Source organism: Dromaius novaehollandiae, chromosome 15 (genome assembly GCF_036370855.1).
Source record: "Dromaius novaehollandiae isolate bDroNov1 chromosome 15, bDroNov1.hap1, whole genome shotgun sequence".
Taxonomy (NCBI): domain Eukaryota; kingdom Metazoa; phylum Chordata; class Aves; order Casuariiformes; family Dromaiidae; genus Dromaius; species Dromaius novaehollandiae.
Genome location: NC_088112.1, coordinates 21,653,088 through 21,672,162, shown reverse-complemented (window position 1 = coordinate 21,672,162; position 19,075 = coordinate 21,653,088). Strand labels below are relative to the sequence as shown.

The 19,075-nt window shown below is 52.6% G+C and overlaps 1 protein-coding gene across 7 annotated transcripts in view; it reads left to right on the top strand.

Moving 5' to 3' along the window:
* The window catches only part of SEPTIN8 (septin 8), a 41,418-nt gene that overhangs the window by 923 nt on the left and 21,420 nt on the right, over window positions 1–19,075 (top strand). For 5 of the 7 annotated variants that reach the window (XM_026118161.2, XM_026118160.2, XM_026118163.2 and 2 more), the window contains exons 2-4: window positions 12,255–12,369; window positions 16,403–16,598; window positions 17,305–17,491. In XM_026118161.2, the coding sequence (XP_025973946.1) occupies window positions 12,255–12,369; window positions 16,403–16,598; window positions 17,305–17,491 (498 nt within the window). The remainder of the gene's footprint in view (window positions 1–12,254; window positions 12,370–16,402; window positions 16,599–17,304; window positions 17,492–19,075) is intronic. The other 2 variants (XM_026118162.2, XM_064521169.1) reach the window with 2 other exon arrangements.

Genomic DNA, 19,075 nt, shown 5'->3' with positions numbered 1-19,075 from the left:
TACGATTTCCCTTGCTGCTTGGGTCGGTGGGTCTGGCGGAGGTGGGCAGAGCAGGAGCCCTGCTGGCAGAGGATTTGGGGCAGGGCGCTGCCCCAGGTGCTCCGTGTCCTTCGTCCCCGGCGCCCGTCTCCACCCTGCTCTTCCCCCAGCCGTCTGGCAGAAACCTCGCCACCAAAGTGCTCCGCGTTACTCTTTCTGCAGGGTTTGCAGCTTTCTTGGCATTGCTTTTTATCGCTCTGTGCCTCCGTTTCCAGAACCTAAAGTCTGGGTGGGAATAGCTTGCTACTGCCAAGACGAGGTGAAGAAAAATTCATTCATTTCTTCCTCTTTTTTTTTTCTTTTTCCCAGCTGTTTGTATCTGCAGTGGGAGGTTTTGATAGACAATAGCTCATGCTTCTCATCTTGGTTGAGCTATTTATACGTGTCCAGCTGACACTGCTGTCCTGGGACGCAGTGGCCCTTAGGTTTTGTAATGTGTTTTCAGGCCTTCCCAGCTCCGAACTTCCTTGTGCAGTACTCCAGCATGCCCCGTCTCCAGCACAATAAAGTCCCCTTGAAGTGCTGCTGTTGGAAATGACCAACAAAGGCGAATGAAGGGAAGCTCGCCCATAGAAAGCTGCCTCTAAGGCAGCAGAATTGCACCGCGGTGCTCAAGAGTGCCTTTGTGTTTGTGAATGTAGTGCTTGTGCGAGAGACTGGCTTCAGCCCCTGGAGACTGAAGTTTTCGGCTGCTCTGCCCTGCGAATGGGGCTCACCAGGGCTGCGTTCAAGACCTGACCTGCAGGCATCAGCTCTAGGTACACGAGGCAAGTTGTCTTCATTATGGTTACCACCAGAGTGGAAAGAAAGCTGACGGAGCAGCTGGCTCGTGCTGTGGATATCTCTTCTCAGTCTGCCCCCGGTTCGCTAACAGCTAACCTCATATGAAGTCATGACTTTCTCTTAATCTGGGATATGTGTATGGGGGCCTGCTTTGATTATGAAATCCTTTATCATCAAAGCTAAGAGCTGCTCCGTTGCCTGCTCTGGACGGTCCTGAGTTGGCACGTGTGACTGTGCTGGAGCAGACACTGGCGGTGTTAGCAAGCGTGTTGGTATGTTGAGTGGGTAACGGCCCAACCACCGCGTACAGGCGGGAGCCAGAAAATGCATGAAATGCAGCAGGGAAATGCGGGAGCTCCGGAAGAAGCTGGAGCAGCTGGAAGGGGAAGAGGTGGGGGCGAAGCAGCTGAAGAAGTGTAGGGGAACGAATGGGATGAGAGCTGACATACAGGCTGTAAGATGGCTTTGGTCTTGGGAGGCTCTTTCAGACTTTTTGCTTTCTCTTTTTAAACAAAACCCTACAACCTCCCACAGCTCTTAAAGATCTGGATTAACCCGCCCTCTGACTCTAGAGGTGCAAAGGCAGTTGCTCTGGCTCTGATTTATTTAGCTGCGTGCTTCCAGACACGTGGATGTGGGGAGGGTCCTCAGCCTCAATGGTAGATTCATACCTCAGACCAACCTCATGCCGTAAGTTTTGAAGATGTCACAGCTGGTGGGTTTGTGCGAGGGTTGTGGCTTGTGCACAGACGAGGGGTTCATGGAGATCGGCGAGGAGAGGACCGGTTACCGCGCGTAGCTGCGTGGGAGCCGTGGTTTCGGGGTGGCTGTCCTCGTGCAGTCCCGAGGAGACGTCTCGTCGTGTTAGTGACCGACAGCCAGGCTTCTGCTGGTAGCTTTACTAGAACCTAATGCTTCTCAGAAGGTCTTGCCAGAAAAAACACCACTTTGTGCAGAGGAAAGTTGGATAACATCTTCCTCCCTGGGAAGAGGAAAGTTGGATAACATCTTCCTCCCTGGGAAGAGACGGGGCTGTTTTCCGAGCGTGGGGTCTGGCCGGTTCCGGCAGCGACGTTCCCCGTCGGAGAAGCCTGTTTGCGCACCGCCACCTCCCTGCGAGCTGCCTCCGGCTTTGGGGGAGCAGGTCGGCCTTCGGACCGCGTCCGTGCTCTCACCATCACTGCCCGAGTCTCACAGAACTTCATGCATTTCTACTGCTGCTGTTTTCTGTAAATCTGTGTTTTCTTTTATTGACTACAGGGCCCAAACTCACCCCCACCACCACCATGTGAAGGGGTTGGTGTTGCGTCTTAGTGCGTTGGAAGGTGGGCAGGGAGGAGCGGCCTGGGAATGGCTCTGTGCACTGCGTCGAGGGCTCAGTGGTTGCCAGAAACCGTGTGCCTGCAGGTCCCAAACCTAGGCTTACGTTTTCTTTTGATCGAACTTCCAAGGAAAATGTTCCCATGGCTCAAATCTGGTGGAAATCGGGTTTCATTTGGATTCGGACGCTCTCATCGCCCTGGTTTGTGCCCAGCTGGCTACGCCATTTAAAAGTTCCAGGGTGAAATTTCCTTGTCTTCTTGCTCAATGTGCTTATTTTACCTTTAGCTTTATGATTGATTTTCACTTGGAAAAATCCAAGCGATCCCCCATGTCGTGCGAAGCAGAAGCGACAGATTTTTCTCCGAGCTGGCAACACGGAGCAGGAAGCGGGCGCAGCGGGAGCAGCTCTTCCCCCCGCTGCCGTGGCCGGCTCCCCTGCCCGTCGCGTAGGCTTTTTTGGGAAGGCAGGATGGGGAACTGGTCTTCCACGGGAGCAGGCGAGCTGGCCTTGCCGTTCCTCCCAGGGAGGCTCGCACGGGAAGCTGGCTCTGACTCTCGCAACCGCAGGACCAGTTAGCTGAACCACAGCCCATTGCAGTTAAACACATATTTTGAATGCATGTGCTGGGAACAAATGTTACCCTGAAAAAAGACTTTGTATTTTTTCCTTCCCCGCTGCGGTGCAGTTGCTGCCGGTGGATCCGGAGCGTCTCTTCCTCTCGCAGCAGAGATGCAACACGCTGTTCTGCGTGGGAGCTGCAGAGCTCCTCTCCGCCGCCCGTAATCGCCGCGAGCGCGGAGGCGGTGGTGGAAGGACGCGAGCTGGCGAGTCCTGAAGCCCTGTGTGCCCTCTGGATCGGCAAAACAAACGAAAGCCTGAAGAATAACTCCCTTTCCAGAGGCCGGCACGGCGTCAGGGTTTATCGTCAGTGCTGTGCTGACAGCTGTCAGCGAATCTGCAGCGTTACTGGAAGGCCAAAAGCTCCCCAGATATTATCTGCCGTAGGAGAATGTCGATGCTGCTGCCAGCTGCGGTGAAAGGCGCTGGCGTGGCCCTGCTGTCCCCGTTCCCACCATCTCGAGGTGCCTCCGTGCAAACTGAGTGCTCGGTATCTCTCAGGACGAGGCTGTTTGTATTTGTGGCAGCGACTGTCGTGCTCCTCTTGTCTGTCTTTCTCATGCTCCTTTGGCTCCGAGGTTGGGAGGGGACGAAACAGCACGAAACTGGATTGGCTTTTCCTGGTTGTGCAATAAAGCGGAGGAATTTGGGAGGCCGTGGAGCGGAGGGAAAGGTGCAGGGCAGCAGCGGGCTGCTTCCAGCCCGCCTGTGTGAGCAGGGGTATGTTCATGCGATTAACTTGGTTGTGCAGAACGTGACCTGGGCCCGTTCAGGGGTGGGAGAAGCTGCTTGTCTTGTTGCAAATTAGCTGCAGCCTGTAGAAATGATGGTGTCCTGTCCTGTATTTATGTTTTCATGAGCTGGGGCCAGTGCACTCGTGCCCAGCCTGCATGTCTCTAACTCTCCCCACATCCCTGCAGCTGCAGCGAGCTTGGTGTTTATATCTGAAGCTTTGCCTTTGTATTCCTGTATCACAGAAGTGTCGGGGGCAGCGGATGGGTAGGAGAGCCCATCTCTGCTCGCAGAGCAGCTAGGGAACGGAGGAAAAATCCCAAAGTCCAGGGCTCCTGCTCAGTCCAGGCCATGTTGTGCTTTGCCTTCAGAGCCTCGTCTCTGGCATCAGCGGCCTCGCTTGGCTTTGACATGTGATATTTTGGATGAAAAAGGTGGAGGCACCCTCCAAACCAAAAATTGCATGCAAGTAGAGGTTTGCGGAGCGGTGGGGTCCAGCTGCGTCGGTGAGAACTGCCGCTGCTCAGATGCATCCCCAGCCATCGCCCTCGGCTTGCGGGCTGACCACGGCCGGTGGGTCAGCGTCTTGGAGGCATGACTTTGTTTGGATGTCGGGATTCCTCTGTGAAGCCGAAAAGCGCCTGTCTCCCACACACATGAAATTCCGGCGATGTCAGGCAGCCAGAGAGAGGTTCCCACGGAGCACCCTGCCTCGGGGCCGGGAGTGGAAAGCTCTTGCCCTCTCCGACTCGCACGGCTTCGAAACCGGATTGCTTCTCCCAGAGGAAGGGAGTCTCTGCTGGGTTTCTGTCGAGGTATCTGCGCCTGCTCCCACCCTCTCCCGGGCTTCTGCATCGGGTGCTGTAGTAGGTTCATGTCACCGCTGCATCACATCTCTGGGCCTTGGCTGCTAATCCGATTTGATCCCGTCCTTCAGCTCTGCTGCAGCACGAGCTTTCCCGGGGAAGGGCTGCCGGAGCTGCCTGCCCGGGAGCGCCCCGTCCCCTGCCTCCGCAGCGTAGCTCTTTCCAGCTCGTGTTGTTCAATATCGGCTTGTTCTGCAGTTGCACAGACACTGTATAGTCCTTTCAGCTCCTCTTCTATATCCATTTTTCAGGTAGAGGTTTTCTTTTCTTTTTCAATTGCCTCGAGTCTTCAGATTAACGGTATTTTGTACTAATATACTTTGAGGCTTTCTGGAGGCCTGGGTTAATGGGATATATAGTAGTCAGCTTATTAGCATGATGACTCTGGTTGAGCTCGTGGAGCTGAGTGGCTGCGGTATGTAAAGCTTCTCTTACCGGTGTCTCCCAGGCAGCATCCAGAGGAGACTTGTCCGGTAGCTGGAAGTGCAGTTTGTAGAGGTGCCGTGACACGGTTGTGTGAGCAGATTGGAAAAACACATAGAGGTGACCAGAACTCTTGGGTTCTCATTGGATCATGTCTATTCCCTCGTCTAAAACCATACAGAGTAATAGTATTTATTGTAATCGGGCAGTAAATTCTGGAAATGTATGTGGGAATTAGCCGTGTTTATTTTAGGCGGTAACTAAAACAAACAATCTTGATGGCTGATGTCCAGCGTGGGTTGTTCAGCCGCCGGGTAACATGGTGGAGATCCAGGTCCTTTCGTCCTCTTCACCATTGCTTTTGCCCTGCCCCAAGCCTTTTCCATGGCACTCCTTGGGGGCAGGCACTAAACTTCCCTCTTGGCTTCGTCCCGTAACTATGTGTATTTGCCTCAGTAGACCCAGGAAACATGTCCCCCCTCCTTAAAAACGTGCTCCTCATGGTGAAAGATGGATGGTGGGGAAGGAAGGAGTTACTGCGGGTCAGATGGGATGAACGCAAGCTGGGAAAGCATCTGCTGCCCTGGGTGCGCTTGGGAAAGTCTCTTAGTACAGAAGGTGATAAGATCAGTCTCTCGTCAGGGGATTGGGAAGTTTCATTAAATTAGAAGCCTGAGCGTGTTCTGAATAAAAAGGTTTGAAAAGAAGTGACCTGGGGTAATGCGGTGTGTCTTTGTCTGTGTGTATTTTGGGTTCTTTTTAGAAAGACTGAAGGAAGAGCTATGTCTGTGTTTCGGACGTTGCTTTCTTGGTTTTGAATAGCTCTTGGGGGACTGGAATTCTCAGGCTGCCGAAGTGCTGAACTTTCTCATCCTTTAAGGTCATTTTGGAGGAAATGTCTCTCATTTTTTGATTCCATATTTTTCTGTTTTCACCAACTTTCCTCATTCTCAAAGGCAACATTCACATATGCAAAGGATTGCCGTTCATAATGCCTGACAAATCCTATTTTGCTCCTTTAGTGAAAAGCGTTTAGCAAGCCCTTATCCGGGAGTTCTGTGATAGGGACAGAATGCGTGTTTAATCCCTTCCTAATGTGATTAGACCTCACAAATGTTATGGGGAAACGGCTAAATAACAGATTATGACAAGAAAGAACACGGAATTTTGCTTTCAGTGGAAAATCTTAGAGAGGAACCGAAGCCAGAAACAGTCAGTTTGTTTGCAGAAAATTAAAATTTATGTTGCCTTCACAGGCTTTGACTGTGTCGTCTTGGATGTATGTCAGGTGAGAGGCTCTACACTGCCTTCAGAAATGCAGCTCTGGAAGTGAGCAAAAATTGCTGCGCTAAGACAGTGACAATGCATTTGATTCTGCAGATTTTATTTTTTATTTTTTGAGGAAAGGCTGATGAGAGTCTGGAGCAAGTGTCTGCAGCTCAGCCGCTTGCTTACAAGCGAGCAGCCCAGTGCAGGAAGGGAATATATGGACTATACAAGTGTTTCTCGGACTGCCCCACGCCTGGGATGTCACTGCAAGGTGTGTGTTAGCAATGGGTACACCGTTTTGGCGCCGGCAGCTTGGGTACAGGGAAGCAGTCAGGACGTTCACCCACAGAGTCCTGCCTTTAGCGGGAGCTCTGCTTCCTCGCTCGCGTCCCTGTCCCCTCTCCAGGGCTCGGTGACCGCCGAGCGTGTCCGGCACGCTGGCTTTACACGTGTGCAGCGGAGCATCTTCTGCCTGCAGGCAGCCTGCGCGGGCACGGGAGATGCTGAGACACCCAGACGCTGGGCTGATGGGTTTTCTTTTTGAAGATGCCGAGCACATGCTCTTCCCAGTGTCCTCGCCAGTCTCGGGGTTTGCGGATATATTTAAAAATGAGGCCAAAAGCTTTCAAGCAAGGCATCGCTTCAGGCAGCGTAGCCTTTCGCTGGCAGTACAGGACGGACAAAGGAGAGAAGCTGCGCTTTTGAGTCTTCTCGCCTGTGAAATTTTAAGTAGCTTTCATTTTTACTCGGTGTGGCTTGGCGGTGGCTCTGCCTGTGGCCGCTTCAGTGATGTTTCTCCCCGCTCGGGCTGCAGCTGGGAGCCGGGGAGATGCCGCATAAAGGCGCGAGTGTTCTGGGGAAATTCCTGGCATTCCTGCCAAAGCGCGTGCAGGGGGCTGGGAGCGGTTTTGCCAGCGTGAGGTTTTCGCTGGGGGAGAGCATCACCCTCTGCACAGGGGTATTGCTCGTGCTGCCTCCGAGATGCACGCTGTTCACCGGCCACGTCGCGTCAGGCGGAGCGGACCGGGTGGAAAGGAGCAGAGAAGCTGCAATACAGCAGGCCGCTATCATAAGACTCGTGATAAACCAGCGTAAACCCCAAATCTAAAGTTCTCTGTCTTTTTTTTTTTCTTTCTTCTTTCCGCTTGTTATTAAAATTCCAGATCCCGGTTGTGGAGCACTTAAACACATGATTAAGATTAACCGGGAACCGCGAGGCTTGAACACGTGCTCGCACTGTGTGTGCTCGAGGCTTGGCGACACTTGGGTGCAACAACTCTGCCGTGGGAGCTGCTGAGCTCTGCCGGCCGAGCCCGGGCCGCCCGGGTCTCCTTTCGCCTTCGGTGCCGAGGGGACCTGGGAGGTTTTGGCCACCGCATCGAAGCCCCTCGTGCTTGCTGTGCCCAGCAGCTCCTGACTGTTGTTGAACAGCCCCAAATCTGCTCTCGTTGCCTCATTTGTGCCATTGCTTTCTGCTTAGCAGGCTGCAAAGCCTAAGCTCGCTCGGTGATGCCCTAATACATCTTCTGATAGTCCTTAGCCTGTGAGCACAAGACAAATAATACTGTAATGTGTGAGGATGTCTATTTTGGGTGTTGCTGGCCCCGTAAAGGTGCTATCAGATAGCAACACCGCTGACACCGACATCGGCATGCTGTTACTTCCCCTCGGCCGCTAAGCTGGCCGAAATACACGTTTTCTCTGAAACCGAGTCCGTGCTTGCTGCCGTTTCGCTGCAAACGTCAAGTGACACTTGTTTCGAGAGCGTTCGGCAATGGGGCAGGATCTCCTGGAAGAGGAGACTTGCCAGGTTTTTCTGCGTTGGCGCAGAAACCAGGCCAAGCCCCAAGGTGTGCCGGCTTGGACGGAAGCGCTGGATCCTTCTCCGGGCCGTGTTTGCCAGGAAGTCTCCACGCAGGTGCTTAACTGCTCTGCGACTCGGTTTACTCATGGAATGAGGAATGCTCGGGGCAAGGCAAGGCCCACGGTGGTGGTAACTGAGGCACCGCGTTCCTGAGTCCGGACGCGAGACCGCTTTGCTTTACTTGGGTTTAATCAGCAGCCAAGTCTAGCCCAGTCCTTTCTCTGCTCGGTTGCAAACGAACCTGCTTGCATCGGGGCTGCAAAGCTGCCGTTCCCAGGCAGGGGAACAGCATCCTGCTCGCGCCGTCGGCGTCCGCGCCGTGGGCTGGAAGGCGAGAGGGCGAAGTCATCGCTGTGACTCACGGCCAGCTGTGCCAGCTGCTGAGCCGGCCGCGTGCCGAGTGCCGCCCGCTCCGTCCCCGCCGGCGCCGGCCGTGCCGCGCACCCGGGTCTGCACGGAGCCCGACCCGCGGCAGCAATGCGATTTGGGGGTTTTGCTCGTGGCTTTGCAGACCGTACTCGCAAGTTGCTCCTATGCTGAGAGGTCTGTTGCAGCAGGAGCTCAGATTTAGGTTAGATGCCAAATTCTTAATTGCAAAAATGGGTATCAGCGTTTAGGATTGTGGCATTCGCTTATGCTTTTGCGCCGGGTTTCTAGGTTTGCTTTCCGTCCCCGTGGCGCTCGGCTCTGCGAGGCAGTCCGCGTTGCCGAGGGCAGCTCCTTCTTTCAGCTTTGGTGCCAGCAAGCGTCGGTGCCCTTTCGAGGGGTCCCGTGACGCGACCGCCAGAGCAGAGCTGCAATCGATTTCCTTTGGAGGCCGCTGCCTGCTCGCTGCGGCCGTGGCCCCGGGCGCCTTCGCGCGCGGTGCCGGGATGGGCTCGGCACGTCTGCAGCAGGCTCGAAATGCTCAACTGCCTTTGGGTTTGTTAATGAACTCCGCTCTTCAACTCCCGATGAGTTTCCACCACTTTATAGATTTTTATTACAAATTATCCCCTTGTATCTCTGGTTCAAGCCCTGCAGAGTAGCTCCAGGCGTAGATGATCTTCAGAGAGCGAGCTCGGAGGACCGTCGTGGTGGTCACCCTTCGCGGGATGCTGCTGACGCCCGAGGAGGGGCTGCTTGGGGCTCTGAGTGCAAACGCGGGAGAAGTCCTGCTTGGCTTTTGCAAAAACCTTGTTGCTGCCTCACTGCTGCCCTCATTTGCTGTAGCATTTATCTTCTGGTTATTTGTGCTGAGCTCTTCAGCATGGCTGGCTGGCTTTTGCTGAAGGCCCTGGTGGCTTTGGAGCCCTCAGTGGACAATCGATGATTTTTAAGGTCACTTTTAATATGACATGGTTGTCTTTATTACCAGGTGAACCACGTCAAGCTGTCCTCGAGCTAGCCTGGAAGAGCAGGAGCTCGTTGGAAGAGGGTTGCTCGTGTTGGGGCGGGACACGGAAGGCGGTTGCAGGAGCTGGTCGCAGTGGTCAGCGCTTGGGCCGGGCGCCGTTTCCTCCCCAGAGCAGGTCCTCGCGTTGCAGCAACGGGGCGCATCGATTGCATGCTCATGGCTTTCAAGCTTGCAAATTCAGTGCATTGGTGTGGGGGGACTAAAATAACATTTTTCCCTGCTCTTTGTACTTTACAGTAGTTGTCGCCTTTGTCCTAGCAGCAACAATAGCGAGTTCCTTTGGTCGCTGAGTGACAGCCGAACGCGCTGTAAGCAGAGCAAGCGGCTTTCTGCTTTGGTATCAGCAGCGTCTTGGACGTGAACCAGATTATTATCACTGCTTACAAAAATAAAAGGAAGCTGTGCCTTTCAAGGTCACTGACAAAAATACTTCGCTGAAGTCTGGCTTAGCGGTTTGGAGAGACGACGTGCAGTTTTGAGTGAATGTATTCTTGTCCCATAATGAGCAGCAGCTAAACGCTGAAAAGGGAAGAGAAAATAAAGCCCTGTGCAAATGCATTGGGGTTTTCTCCTGCCGGAGCATGACTGAGTTTTCAATTTAGCCTAGCCTAGCTGGAGCCTATTTTAAAATCCCGAACAGCGGTGCTGCCCGTTGCCTAGAAACATCCTCCAAGCCTCGGGGCACTCTCCTGCTAATCACAGCCATAGGCAGCCTTTATTTATTTCCTTTCCAAAATGTCACTGCAGACTTGTGTTTGGTGGTTTTGTTTGCTTGTTTTTGTGTTTATTATTTAAAATAACTAAAAAAAAAAAAAAAACCCAAAGTGCGACTATCGAGCCTAGCGACTTTCTGTGGGAACGATCTGCTTTGCTGTCGCTGCATTGCAGTGACGGTAGCCGCTATTCGGAGCGCTGCAACGTGGCTTGGAGGGGAAGGAGAGGGGACGGAGGGGTTGGAGATGAGCAGATGGGGCTGAGGCCTCGAGGAGCCTCACCTGAGCTCCTCTAACGCCGCGTCTGAGCCAGGCAATGGCCCGGGAGCCTCCTGCTCCTCCTGACGATCCTCCCAGTCTCAAAGTCGCGCTTTTACGGCTACTGTGTTTTTGAAGCCCTTCTTAAGCCATTTGGTGTCTGCGTAAACTCTCGGCCTCAGCGAAACCTTAATTGACTCAGTGTATCCCGCAGGAAAGCTTTAAATGATGGCTATTTCCGCTTAGTTAACGAGAAGGATCGATCCTGACGGAATGAAACAAAATTGATCGCGGGAGCCCGGTTGCGATTCGATCGCGCTGCTGTGCGGGGGGTCCCGTGGGAGGACGCTGGCCTCATTCCATCGGAAAGTGGGTGACAAACGCTAATCAGGACAGCCGAAAAAGCTGCATTTCGTGCGTAGTAGCCGCCTCAGCTATTTACAGGTTGTTCTTGTGATTGAAATAGTTTATTTTACAAAACTGAGAATATTTGCTTGTTCGTCCAAAGGCAGAATTAAAGGAAGCTTGGACTCGAGATGCAGCTGAACACGCTCGTGCTTTGTTTAGGGTCTTGTTGCAGGTGTAAAGAGATGTGCAAAGCGTATCCCTTTACTTCTTTTATTTTCCTCATGGGATATTAATTTCCCTCTTGGGAATTAATTTTAAGCTCAGCAGCCAGCTAAGTCTCTTCTCCGGCTGTGCTTCTGTAGTCCCACGTTCTTAGTACTGGCTGGTAGGGCTAAACCGTGGGGGATGGACAGGGAAGGTAGATGCTTTCTCCGTCCCCCTCTTCCCTGCGTGCTGGTGGTTAAGGAGCACGGACTCATTCACCAAAGAAGCCGCGGGGTGAATGAATCCCGCTCTGGTCACGCGTCTGCTCCTCCCGGGAAGGCTAAAGGTGCATCGGAGGCGGTTTGTGAGCGCGGTGCTCTCGTCCCTCGGTTCGGACCGCGTTGTTCGGCTGTGCAGAGAGGTGGCCAAATCCGATGAGCTGTTGGAGAAGGTGCCCGTGGGCAGCCCGTGCGCCCGGTGCAGGAGCTCCTGCGTGTGCACCACGAGGGCAGCCCAGCAGCGTCCCTGGGGGCCCCGCATCCGTGGGCTGTGCGTTTGCGCTCCCCCTTCCCCCTCTGTGAGAGTTTGGCCTTTCCCTTCTGTGGGAGCCGATGAATTTTTCGTTCGTTTTGAGTTTTTGGGGGGTGTTTTTGGTTTTTCTGAAGGCCATCGCTGGAGGGTGAGGTTGAGGGCAGACCCGCTCCAGCTGCACAGACCGGTCCTTCCTTGCACGTCAGCCCCTCTCAGGCTCTGCCCGTTGTCCCTTGGATGTTTATCGCCTTAATTTTTCAGGGAAGCTTCCAGCGCAGGTGATCAGCTCCATCCTCCTGCGCGGGAGGGAGGGAGGAGGCAGCAGGAAGGGGGAAGCGCGTGGGGAGGCAGGAGCAGGGACAGCAGAGGCACGGTGGAAACCACCGTGGTCGCAGATGGCGAAGCCGGAGGGTCCCTTTGGCTCTCCGCGCAGCCGGCACCCCTGGAAGCAGCGAGGGAAAAAAGATCAAGTACTGGGAGGAAAATGCAGATTCTGTCTGGCTGAATTCAGTGCTGGAGGATTTAAGAAAATAAAGTAAAAGAGGAGGAGGAGGAGAAACGAGTGATAAAACACACGGTGGTGGTTTCCTTTGTTAATCTCTCCCAGCTGCCTGAAGTTGGAGCTCATGCTAATATTTTCTTTCCTTTGTAGCCTGATAGCTTGGTTCTGGCTCTGAGATAATTTCCCATTAAGATCAGCATTTTTCTCTTTTCTGTTGCCGGTGGCTGCCAAAGCGTTTGAGCTGCGGCGTCTCGGAAGACGAGTGCCACGGGTGGTGCTGGGCTTTGCAGCACCTTGCAGGGGAGGGTGGTTGTTCCTTGGACTCGGGGGTTCCTCTCGTGCCTCCCTGCGCTAACTGCTGTACTGATGTGCTGTCTTTACCAGAACGAAGAGAAGAGGAACCTCGCCCTGGGGGGCCATGTGGGGTTCGACAGTCTCCCCGACCAGCTGGTCAGCAAGTCCGTCACGCAAGGCTTCAGCTTCAACATCCTCTGCGTGGGTGAGCGCAGCACTCTGCAAAGAGACGTGGGCCGGACCGGTGACACTGAGCTGGGACGAGGGTCTGTGGGGTGTCCTGCTGTGACGCAGGCCTCGACGGGGACATTAAGCGAATCAGAAATACCTGACCCTTCAAAAATGCCCATTGATTTTGGTGAACTTGAGATCTCTGGGCTTTGGTATTTCTGGGGTGTGACTTGACTATTGGACGCTCATTGCCCAAAATTAGGGAGAGTTTTGGTAAAGCTTCTAATATAGCAGCTTTCTGCTTGAAGTGAGGGAGAGGGAGGGCAGTGTGTGCGGGACTGTGCAGCTCTGCAATGAGCTGAGCTACCAGTGCAGGCAGGGAAATGCAAAGAGAGGCAGGGAGGTTGAATCGTCTCAGCTCCCGGCCCTGATGAAGGATGAGGAAACCAAGTGACTGAGCCTCGTGGGTCACACCAGGAGAGCTGCCGTAGCTCGGTGCGGTGTTGCTCATCTCCTTGGCCATAACAGCTTTGCGATAGGAAGGGCTAAGGGAAGAGCATATGTGGCAAGTTAAATATTTCCCTTTGCGAGTGGAGGTAGCTGATGTGAGCTGCTTCTCGGTGATTACAGCGTCTGAGTAGGTGCAGTCGGTGGCCACGTGTTAGCTGACTGGTGCAAGTAGTAACTCGATCATTTCTGAACATAAGCCTCTACCCTAAGGTTATAGATAAGTGGTTAGTACCTGAGCTGTGCTTGGTTGGTGCTTCCCCAGGAATTTGGGGACAGGTGGGTCAATGAGCTTGAAATAAGACCATCTCTGTGCTAGGAAAGAGTGTGCGTGGGAGGGTTCCTGTTTGCATTGATTGTAAAGTATTTATCTTGAGGATTGTCAGAAGGTGCAAGAGGAAGACTTTAAAATAATTGCACTATATCCTCTTCTTTAAATTTTGGTATTCGCATGATTTAGCAGGTGATGCTAGCTAGAGTGCTAGAAACTAATTCCTTGCAGTGATGGGACATGCATTATTTTTACTTTGGCTGATTCTTGTTTTTCCTCTGAGGTTGTAAGTATTGTAACCTGCTAGACTAGTAGAAATACTTCCAGATATAGCGGTTCCCTAGCTGGCACTCATTCTGCCCGGACAGAATATGGCTTTCTATAGATTGCATGGTGAAATCCTGATAATTTTAGGTGCTTGTACATAAGTTGGTTTTGCGTATCCAAACCACAAGTAAAACCAGGTGTAAAATCAAAGTTTAACCTCCAGCACTTAAGGGCTTCTTCAGGAGCAGGGTAATTGCAGCAGAAGACAATATGTCTCTAACTGGTGCCATTCGTGGGGACACCAGAACGGGACCCCAGATGGTCATGCACTTTCATCTGGCCATACAATGTGTGAAACACTGGAAGATGTTACTGCATTTTTTTTGGACAACAGGAGAAAAAAAAAATTTGTACCACTGTCTGCCTGTTCCTGCTCCCAACTGTGCCCAAAACTGAACAGGAGAATGTGGCTCATATCAGTAGTAAGTTCTCCATACGACTTGCCTTTTAGACAAACGTAGATCACCAGGCTGTTTTTATTTTCTTGCACGGTACTTAAGCACAGCTGGCAGGACACAGTGTGTGCCTCTGCCCTGTTCTGAGCACCATGTGGTATTTATTTTCTGATGAAGAGCAGAATCTGCTGTGCTTGAAGATGGGGGAAAAAAACAAACGCTTGCTAGCTGGCATGGCAGCGCGCTCAAATAGAAACTTGCTCATCTTCCTGTTTTCCGATCTTTGCATCTGTTGTAGCACTCCTCGGAGGCTGTCCGAGCTCCCGGGAGCCCGCCGAGGGGGCCATGGGCAGCTGAGTGGAAGTAGTGGCTGTCTGCAGGGAATATGCAGGGAGGAGAAGGCCATTTTCCTGTATTTTGTTCGTCTTCGCTCCCTTGGCCAATAGGGCTGTGTTTAATGAAGAAGACGTTTAAATGGGGCCCCTTGTAGGCCGATCTGGAAAATATCAGAGTCTCATTTACTTACCAGGAGTAGCAGTTCAAAGCCTTTCTGGCTCTCAGACAGCCCGTAAGCCAAATATTCTGGGAGAGAACTTGGCTGGTGATGCCTCCCAGGTGTCCTTCAGTGGCATAGGAACAGGGGGCCTATAGACAGGAAACTTTTCCTAATCTCACCTCTACCAGTTCTCGGGGGTATACACCAAGGTTGGCTCTGCTGTCCCCATTTGGCTCCACGTTTTCTGCCCCTGCCTATCTTAGAGGTTCAACTTGGCAGAAATTTTTCTTACCACCGGAAAGATGAAGATGCTTTGGAAGGGTCCTGCTTCAGTGCTCCAGGAAAGTTTTTTTCCCCTAGACAATGTTCTTGTCTCCCCTTGGTTTGTGTGTCATGAAGAGTCATGGGACAACAGGGATGAAGAAAGGAATGAAGCAGAAATACCTAAGAGAAACTCCAGAAATCAAGAGCATCGTGAGGTGAAACCAGCTGGGTTGTAAACACCACCGTCTCTGGGCTGGGTTGCGAGATCTCCCTGTGCAGCTGGAAGCCTTCGAAACCCAGCAGCACCTCTTGCTCTTTGTCAGACAGCCTTTGTCTCACTGAGGTGGTTTGGATGGCTGATGTGAAGGACGGGTTTGCTGCTCGTCCCCTGCCGTCCGGCTGGTTCTGCTTGCTGCGCAGGTTCCCGATGGCCTTAACGGCACAGAGACGGGATTTCCCAGCTCCTGCCGCCTCGGACGTGTGTCTGTGCAACGGGGCTGCCTTGGACGCTGTGTATGCGGAGCAGATCTCGGTGGCTCCCCAAGTGCCTCGTGTTGGAGCTTGCTTTGAGCTTGAAAGGAAGAAAACTTCTACCTGGTGCTCGTTGGTGTGTGTTTCTTCTTATCAGGCCGCCCACCGTAAAGGGCTTCCTTTCTGCCTGGGGCTCGTTGGGCTGTGGGCTAAGTTTTGTGTGCACACGCAGCTACGTCTTTTTGTTTGACCATGCCCCACGTTTTCTTTCCCTGGTGCCCTGACCCACGTTTTCTCCAAACTGCACCCTTTGATAGGGCCCCTATTTCCCCGTGGCAGGAGAGCAAGCGGGCGGTGGAGACGGCCTCGGCCCCGCTGCTGGGGCAGAGCCGTGCTTTACGGAGGGCAGCGTAGGAGCGTTGCAGAGCTGGCTTGGCGTAGCCGCTGTGCGGGCCGAGGGGCAGAGGGTCGCGGCAGGACGGGAGGCTTTACCCCTTTGACACTTATTTATGGCACATGTGGGACTGCAGGAATAGGACTGTAGAGGAGGGACAAGCTGCTTTGAGGCTTCCAGGCAGACCAAAGTTCAGCTGCCCAGTGGGATTGTGAAACCTTCATCCAGCATCTTCCCAGCTGGGAAGGGATGTTTTCCGTCTGATGCAAGGGGTCCTGGCAGGCTCGGAGCTGCCTGCCCATTCCTCTGCACGCAGTGAAAGAGGCACCCAGATTCCCACTTCACGCTGGGACTCCTCTCTCCAAAAAGACAAGTTCCCAGAGGCTTTGGCAAGGTGAAGCGAAGAGCGAAAGTGGTAAAGAAACCTGTGAAAATACACACAGAAAAGAGTGTGAAGAAATCTTGCTGGACGAATGTCCTGCCCCCTCCAAAGTACCCTGATCATCTGCCACTTTGCACTGATCTGCAGTATCAGCTGGAGCTATCGCTCTGGGATAGCCGACAACTGAGCCAAATAGTCCTTGTCAGTAGGAGCAGCTGAGTTTTACTTCTTCTCATCTGAAGACTCAAAAGACTCCACTAAATTGTTGCTCTCCCCAGCTTCTCTGGTGCAGGATCCCAAGCAAGGTCAGGGTCAGCGGACAGGAAAATAGTGTTTTACTCTGGCCTCACCTACCCGGTGAGGATCATACACCAAAGTGCTCTGTGTTAGCTTTGCATTAAGCATGGGAGACCTTCAAGAATACTGTTGCCTTTATGATGATGATATCTGTCTGTCTGTAGGGGATTTGTGATAACCTTTCACAATATAATTTAGTTTTGCTCTGTAATTAATGCTCTTTGAAGTACCTGTGACATGTACTGATGACTCCTCCTTCCTAGGTGAGACTGGCATTGGGAAATCCACACTAATGAACACCCTCTTCAACACCACGTTCGAGACGGAGGAAGCCAGTCATTACGAGAGCGCAGTTCGCTTGCGGCCGCGGACCTACGACCTGCAGGAGAGCAACGTTCACCTGAAACTCACGATCGTGGATGCGGTTGGATTCGGAGACCAGATAAATAAAGACGAAAGGCAGGTCACGTGCCATCTGCTCGGCGTTTCTGGGCTGGCCTCTGGTGCTTAGGCGTGAACTTTCCGCAGCTCTGCTGGCAGTGCTGCAGAGGAGGAGTCTGTGTTTCTGTGAACGTGGTGTCCCCGCGGGGCGGCCCTGGTGCCGGGGACTGCGCGTAGGAGGAGTTGGGTGAGGAGCTGAAGAGAGATGGGGAGGTCGCAGGAGGCCTTTTGAGCAGAGAATGATGTCTTCCAGGACCACAAGCAGTTAACCAGCTGTCCTCAGTGCAGGGTTGGGAATCGTCTGTTCTGCCAGTGGTTGGTTTCTCTGGAGCTGTCTCATTTAATTACACAGACATCTTGTTCAGGCCCCAGGTAGAGGCTTTCTAGGACTCCACAGTTCTCTCCTTGGTCATTTTGCATTGCTGCAGCCAGATGGCTCAGCCCTGAGGTCTGGGCAAAGTCTGATCTCTGGCAATAGTCATCTTCCCATGCTTCAGCTCCCCTGTCGTTAGGCCTTGCAGTACAGTCTCGGGAAAGTCCAGCAACCTTTGGATTATAAGGTCGATGTGTAAAGGCCACACTTCCTTTTGGAAGGCTAAATTGTTTATGCCTGTTGTAACTATTTTTTTAAGTGATCTCATGATATGTCTAGGAGAATTCATTTAACCTTCAAACTGTTTAATCCTGAGTTCCGGTATTTGGGTTGCTAATGGCATATTTTTAGTTACAGGCCGATAGTTGAGTACATTGATACGCAGTTTGAAAACTATTTACAAGAAGAGCTGAAAATCCGTCGTTCTCTCTTCAACTATCACGACACAAGGATTCATGTCTGCCTGTACTTCATCACTCCAACGGGACACTCGCTCAAGTCCTTGGACCTGGTGACAATGAAGAAGCTGGATAGCAAGGTAAGGGGTTGGAGACTGTGTTCACCCTTTTTGGTAGCAGTGATGCTTCTGTTAATAGTGCTTGTCCTGTGGAAGGCTCTCTTCCTTCTGTGTGGGCATCAAACCGTTTTCTGCACGGTAGCTGAACAGCTCTTAGGACTCTGGTAAAACTCTGCCCCGATGGCTGCTGAGGTCCTGTGCAGGTTTTCTCAGTGGCTTTTCCGAAAAATGCCAGGTGAAAAGCCTGTTTTCAAGCTAACTGTGTAAAGTCTTTCTAGAGTCTGTTGCTGTAATGACCTTATCCGGATTAGTCCACGCTCCTCAAAGCCTTCAGCTGCACTTTTGTTAGCTCCTATTTGCAGATATGCAGGTGGGGATGGGTTTCAGCTCCTACGGTTTTATTGTGGAAACTGCAGAGCCACCTCGGCTGTCCTGACCCATCTTCAGGGACGGGGCACTGAGAGCAACCGAAACAGTACCCTTACCGAGGCGGTGACCTAGACAGAGGAGACGAGGGCTGACGTGAGGTGTTGGCTGTGCACGCTGGTGCACAGGGAGTGCGTGAGCTGTCACTGCTGGCAGTGCCAGAAGCAGCCTGCTCTGATGATCAGGAGATCACGGTATCTCCTGAAAATGTAAATATGGCAAGAAACGCTCAAGGTCATAGCAATCCTAAAAGTGGGTCAGTGAGAGAGGTCTTGCGGGGGGTTGTTTCTCTGTGCGTCAGCCGTTGCTGCCTTAGGGGCAGTGGGTTACTTAACCAGCTGAGTGCTGACATTTGTGCAGCTTACAGGAGGTTTTTGACACACTTTTGATTGTTCTAGTTGGCTTCCAGGGAGCTGGAGGCAGGCTTCAAAGGTCGCTGCTGACAGCATCCTCTCTGCTGTCTCGCCTTTCGCAGCAGGAATTTCTTATCTTGAAGAACAGCATTTTAGCAGCAAGATGGTTCCTTTCAGACTGGGGGATGCTCATCGGTTTATAACTAGTCTTATATCAGGGGTGGGCAAGGCAGCTGGGACCCTGCGGTAGCTGAGGATCCCCTGAATCATCTTTGGGGATTGCTGCCTTCTCTGGTTCTTGTCCGCACCGGCGCCGTGGACTTTCCTGGTTGGTAGAGTCCCCCCGCGAGTCCCCTGCCGCTGGCCCTTGCCACCCAGGGGCAGTCAGCCTCCTTTTACCTGGCTCCTCTCCAGAACAGACACGAGCTTCCCATCGCAGTGGCCTGTTTGTAACCATGGTGGCTGTTACGCTGACTTCATCGGGCATCTGAAAACTTTCCCTTAATAAACTCTGGCTCTTGGCCTAGTGCCAGCATTACATGTTCCCAGAAATATGTTTGGAAGAAAGTTTTTTGCATGATTCCCCTTGGTGTTGGTGGTCTGACAAAGCTTTCCTCTTCCTTTCCTTCTGCATTCCCTGCTTTTCACGTCTCCCCGCAGCCGCCTTTAATGTGGTCCTTGGGTAATACCAGAATAAATCCTTTGTACTCTTGCAGAGATGGGAACTTTGTGCACGTGCAAGCTTTTTTGTATTTCTAAACTTCCACTTGAATAGCTGTCTCTGAAGTCACTTTATCCCTCTGATTTCCCCTTTTTTTAACCACAC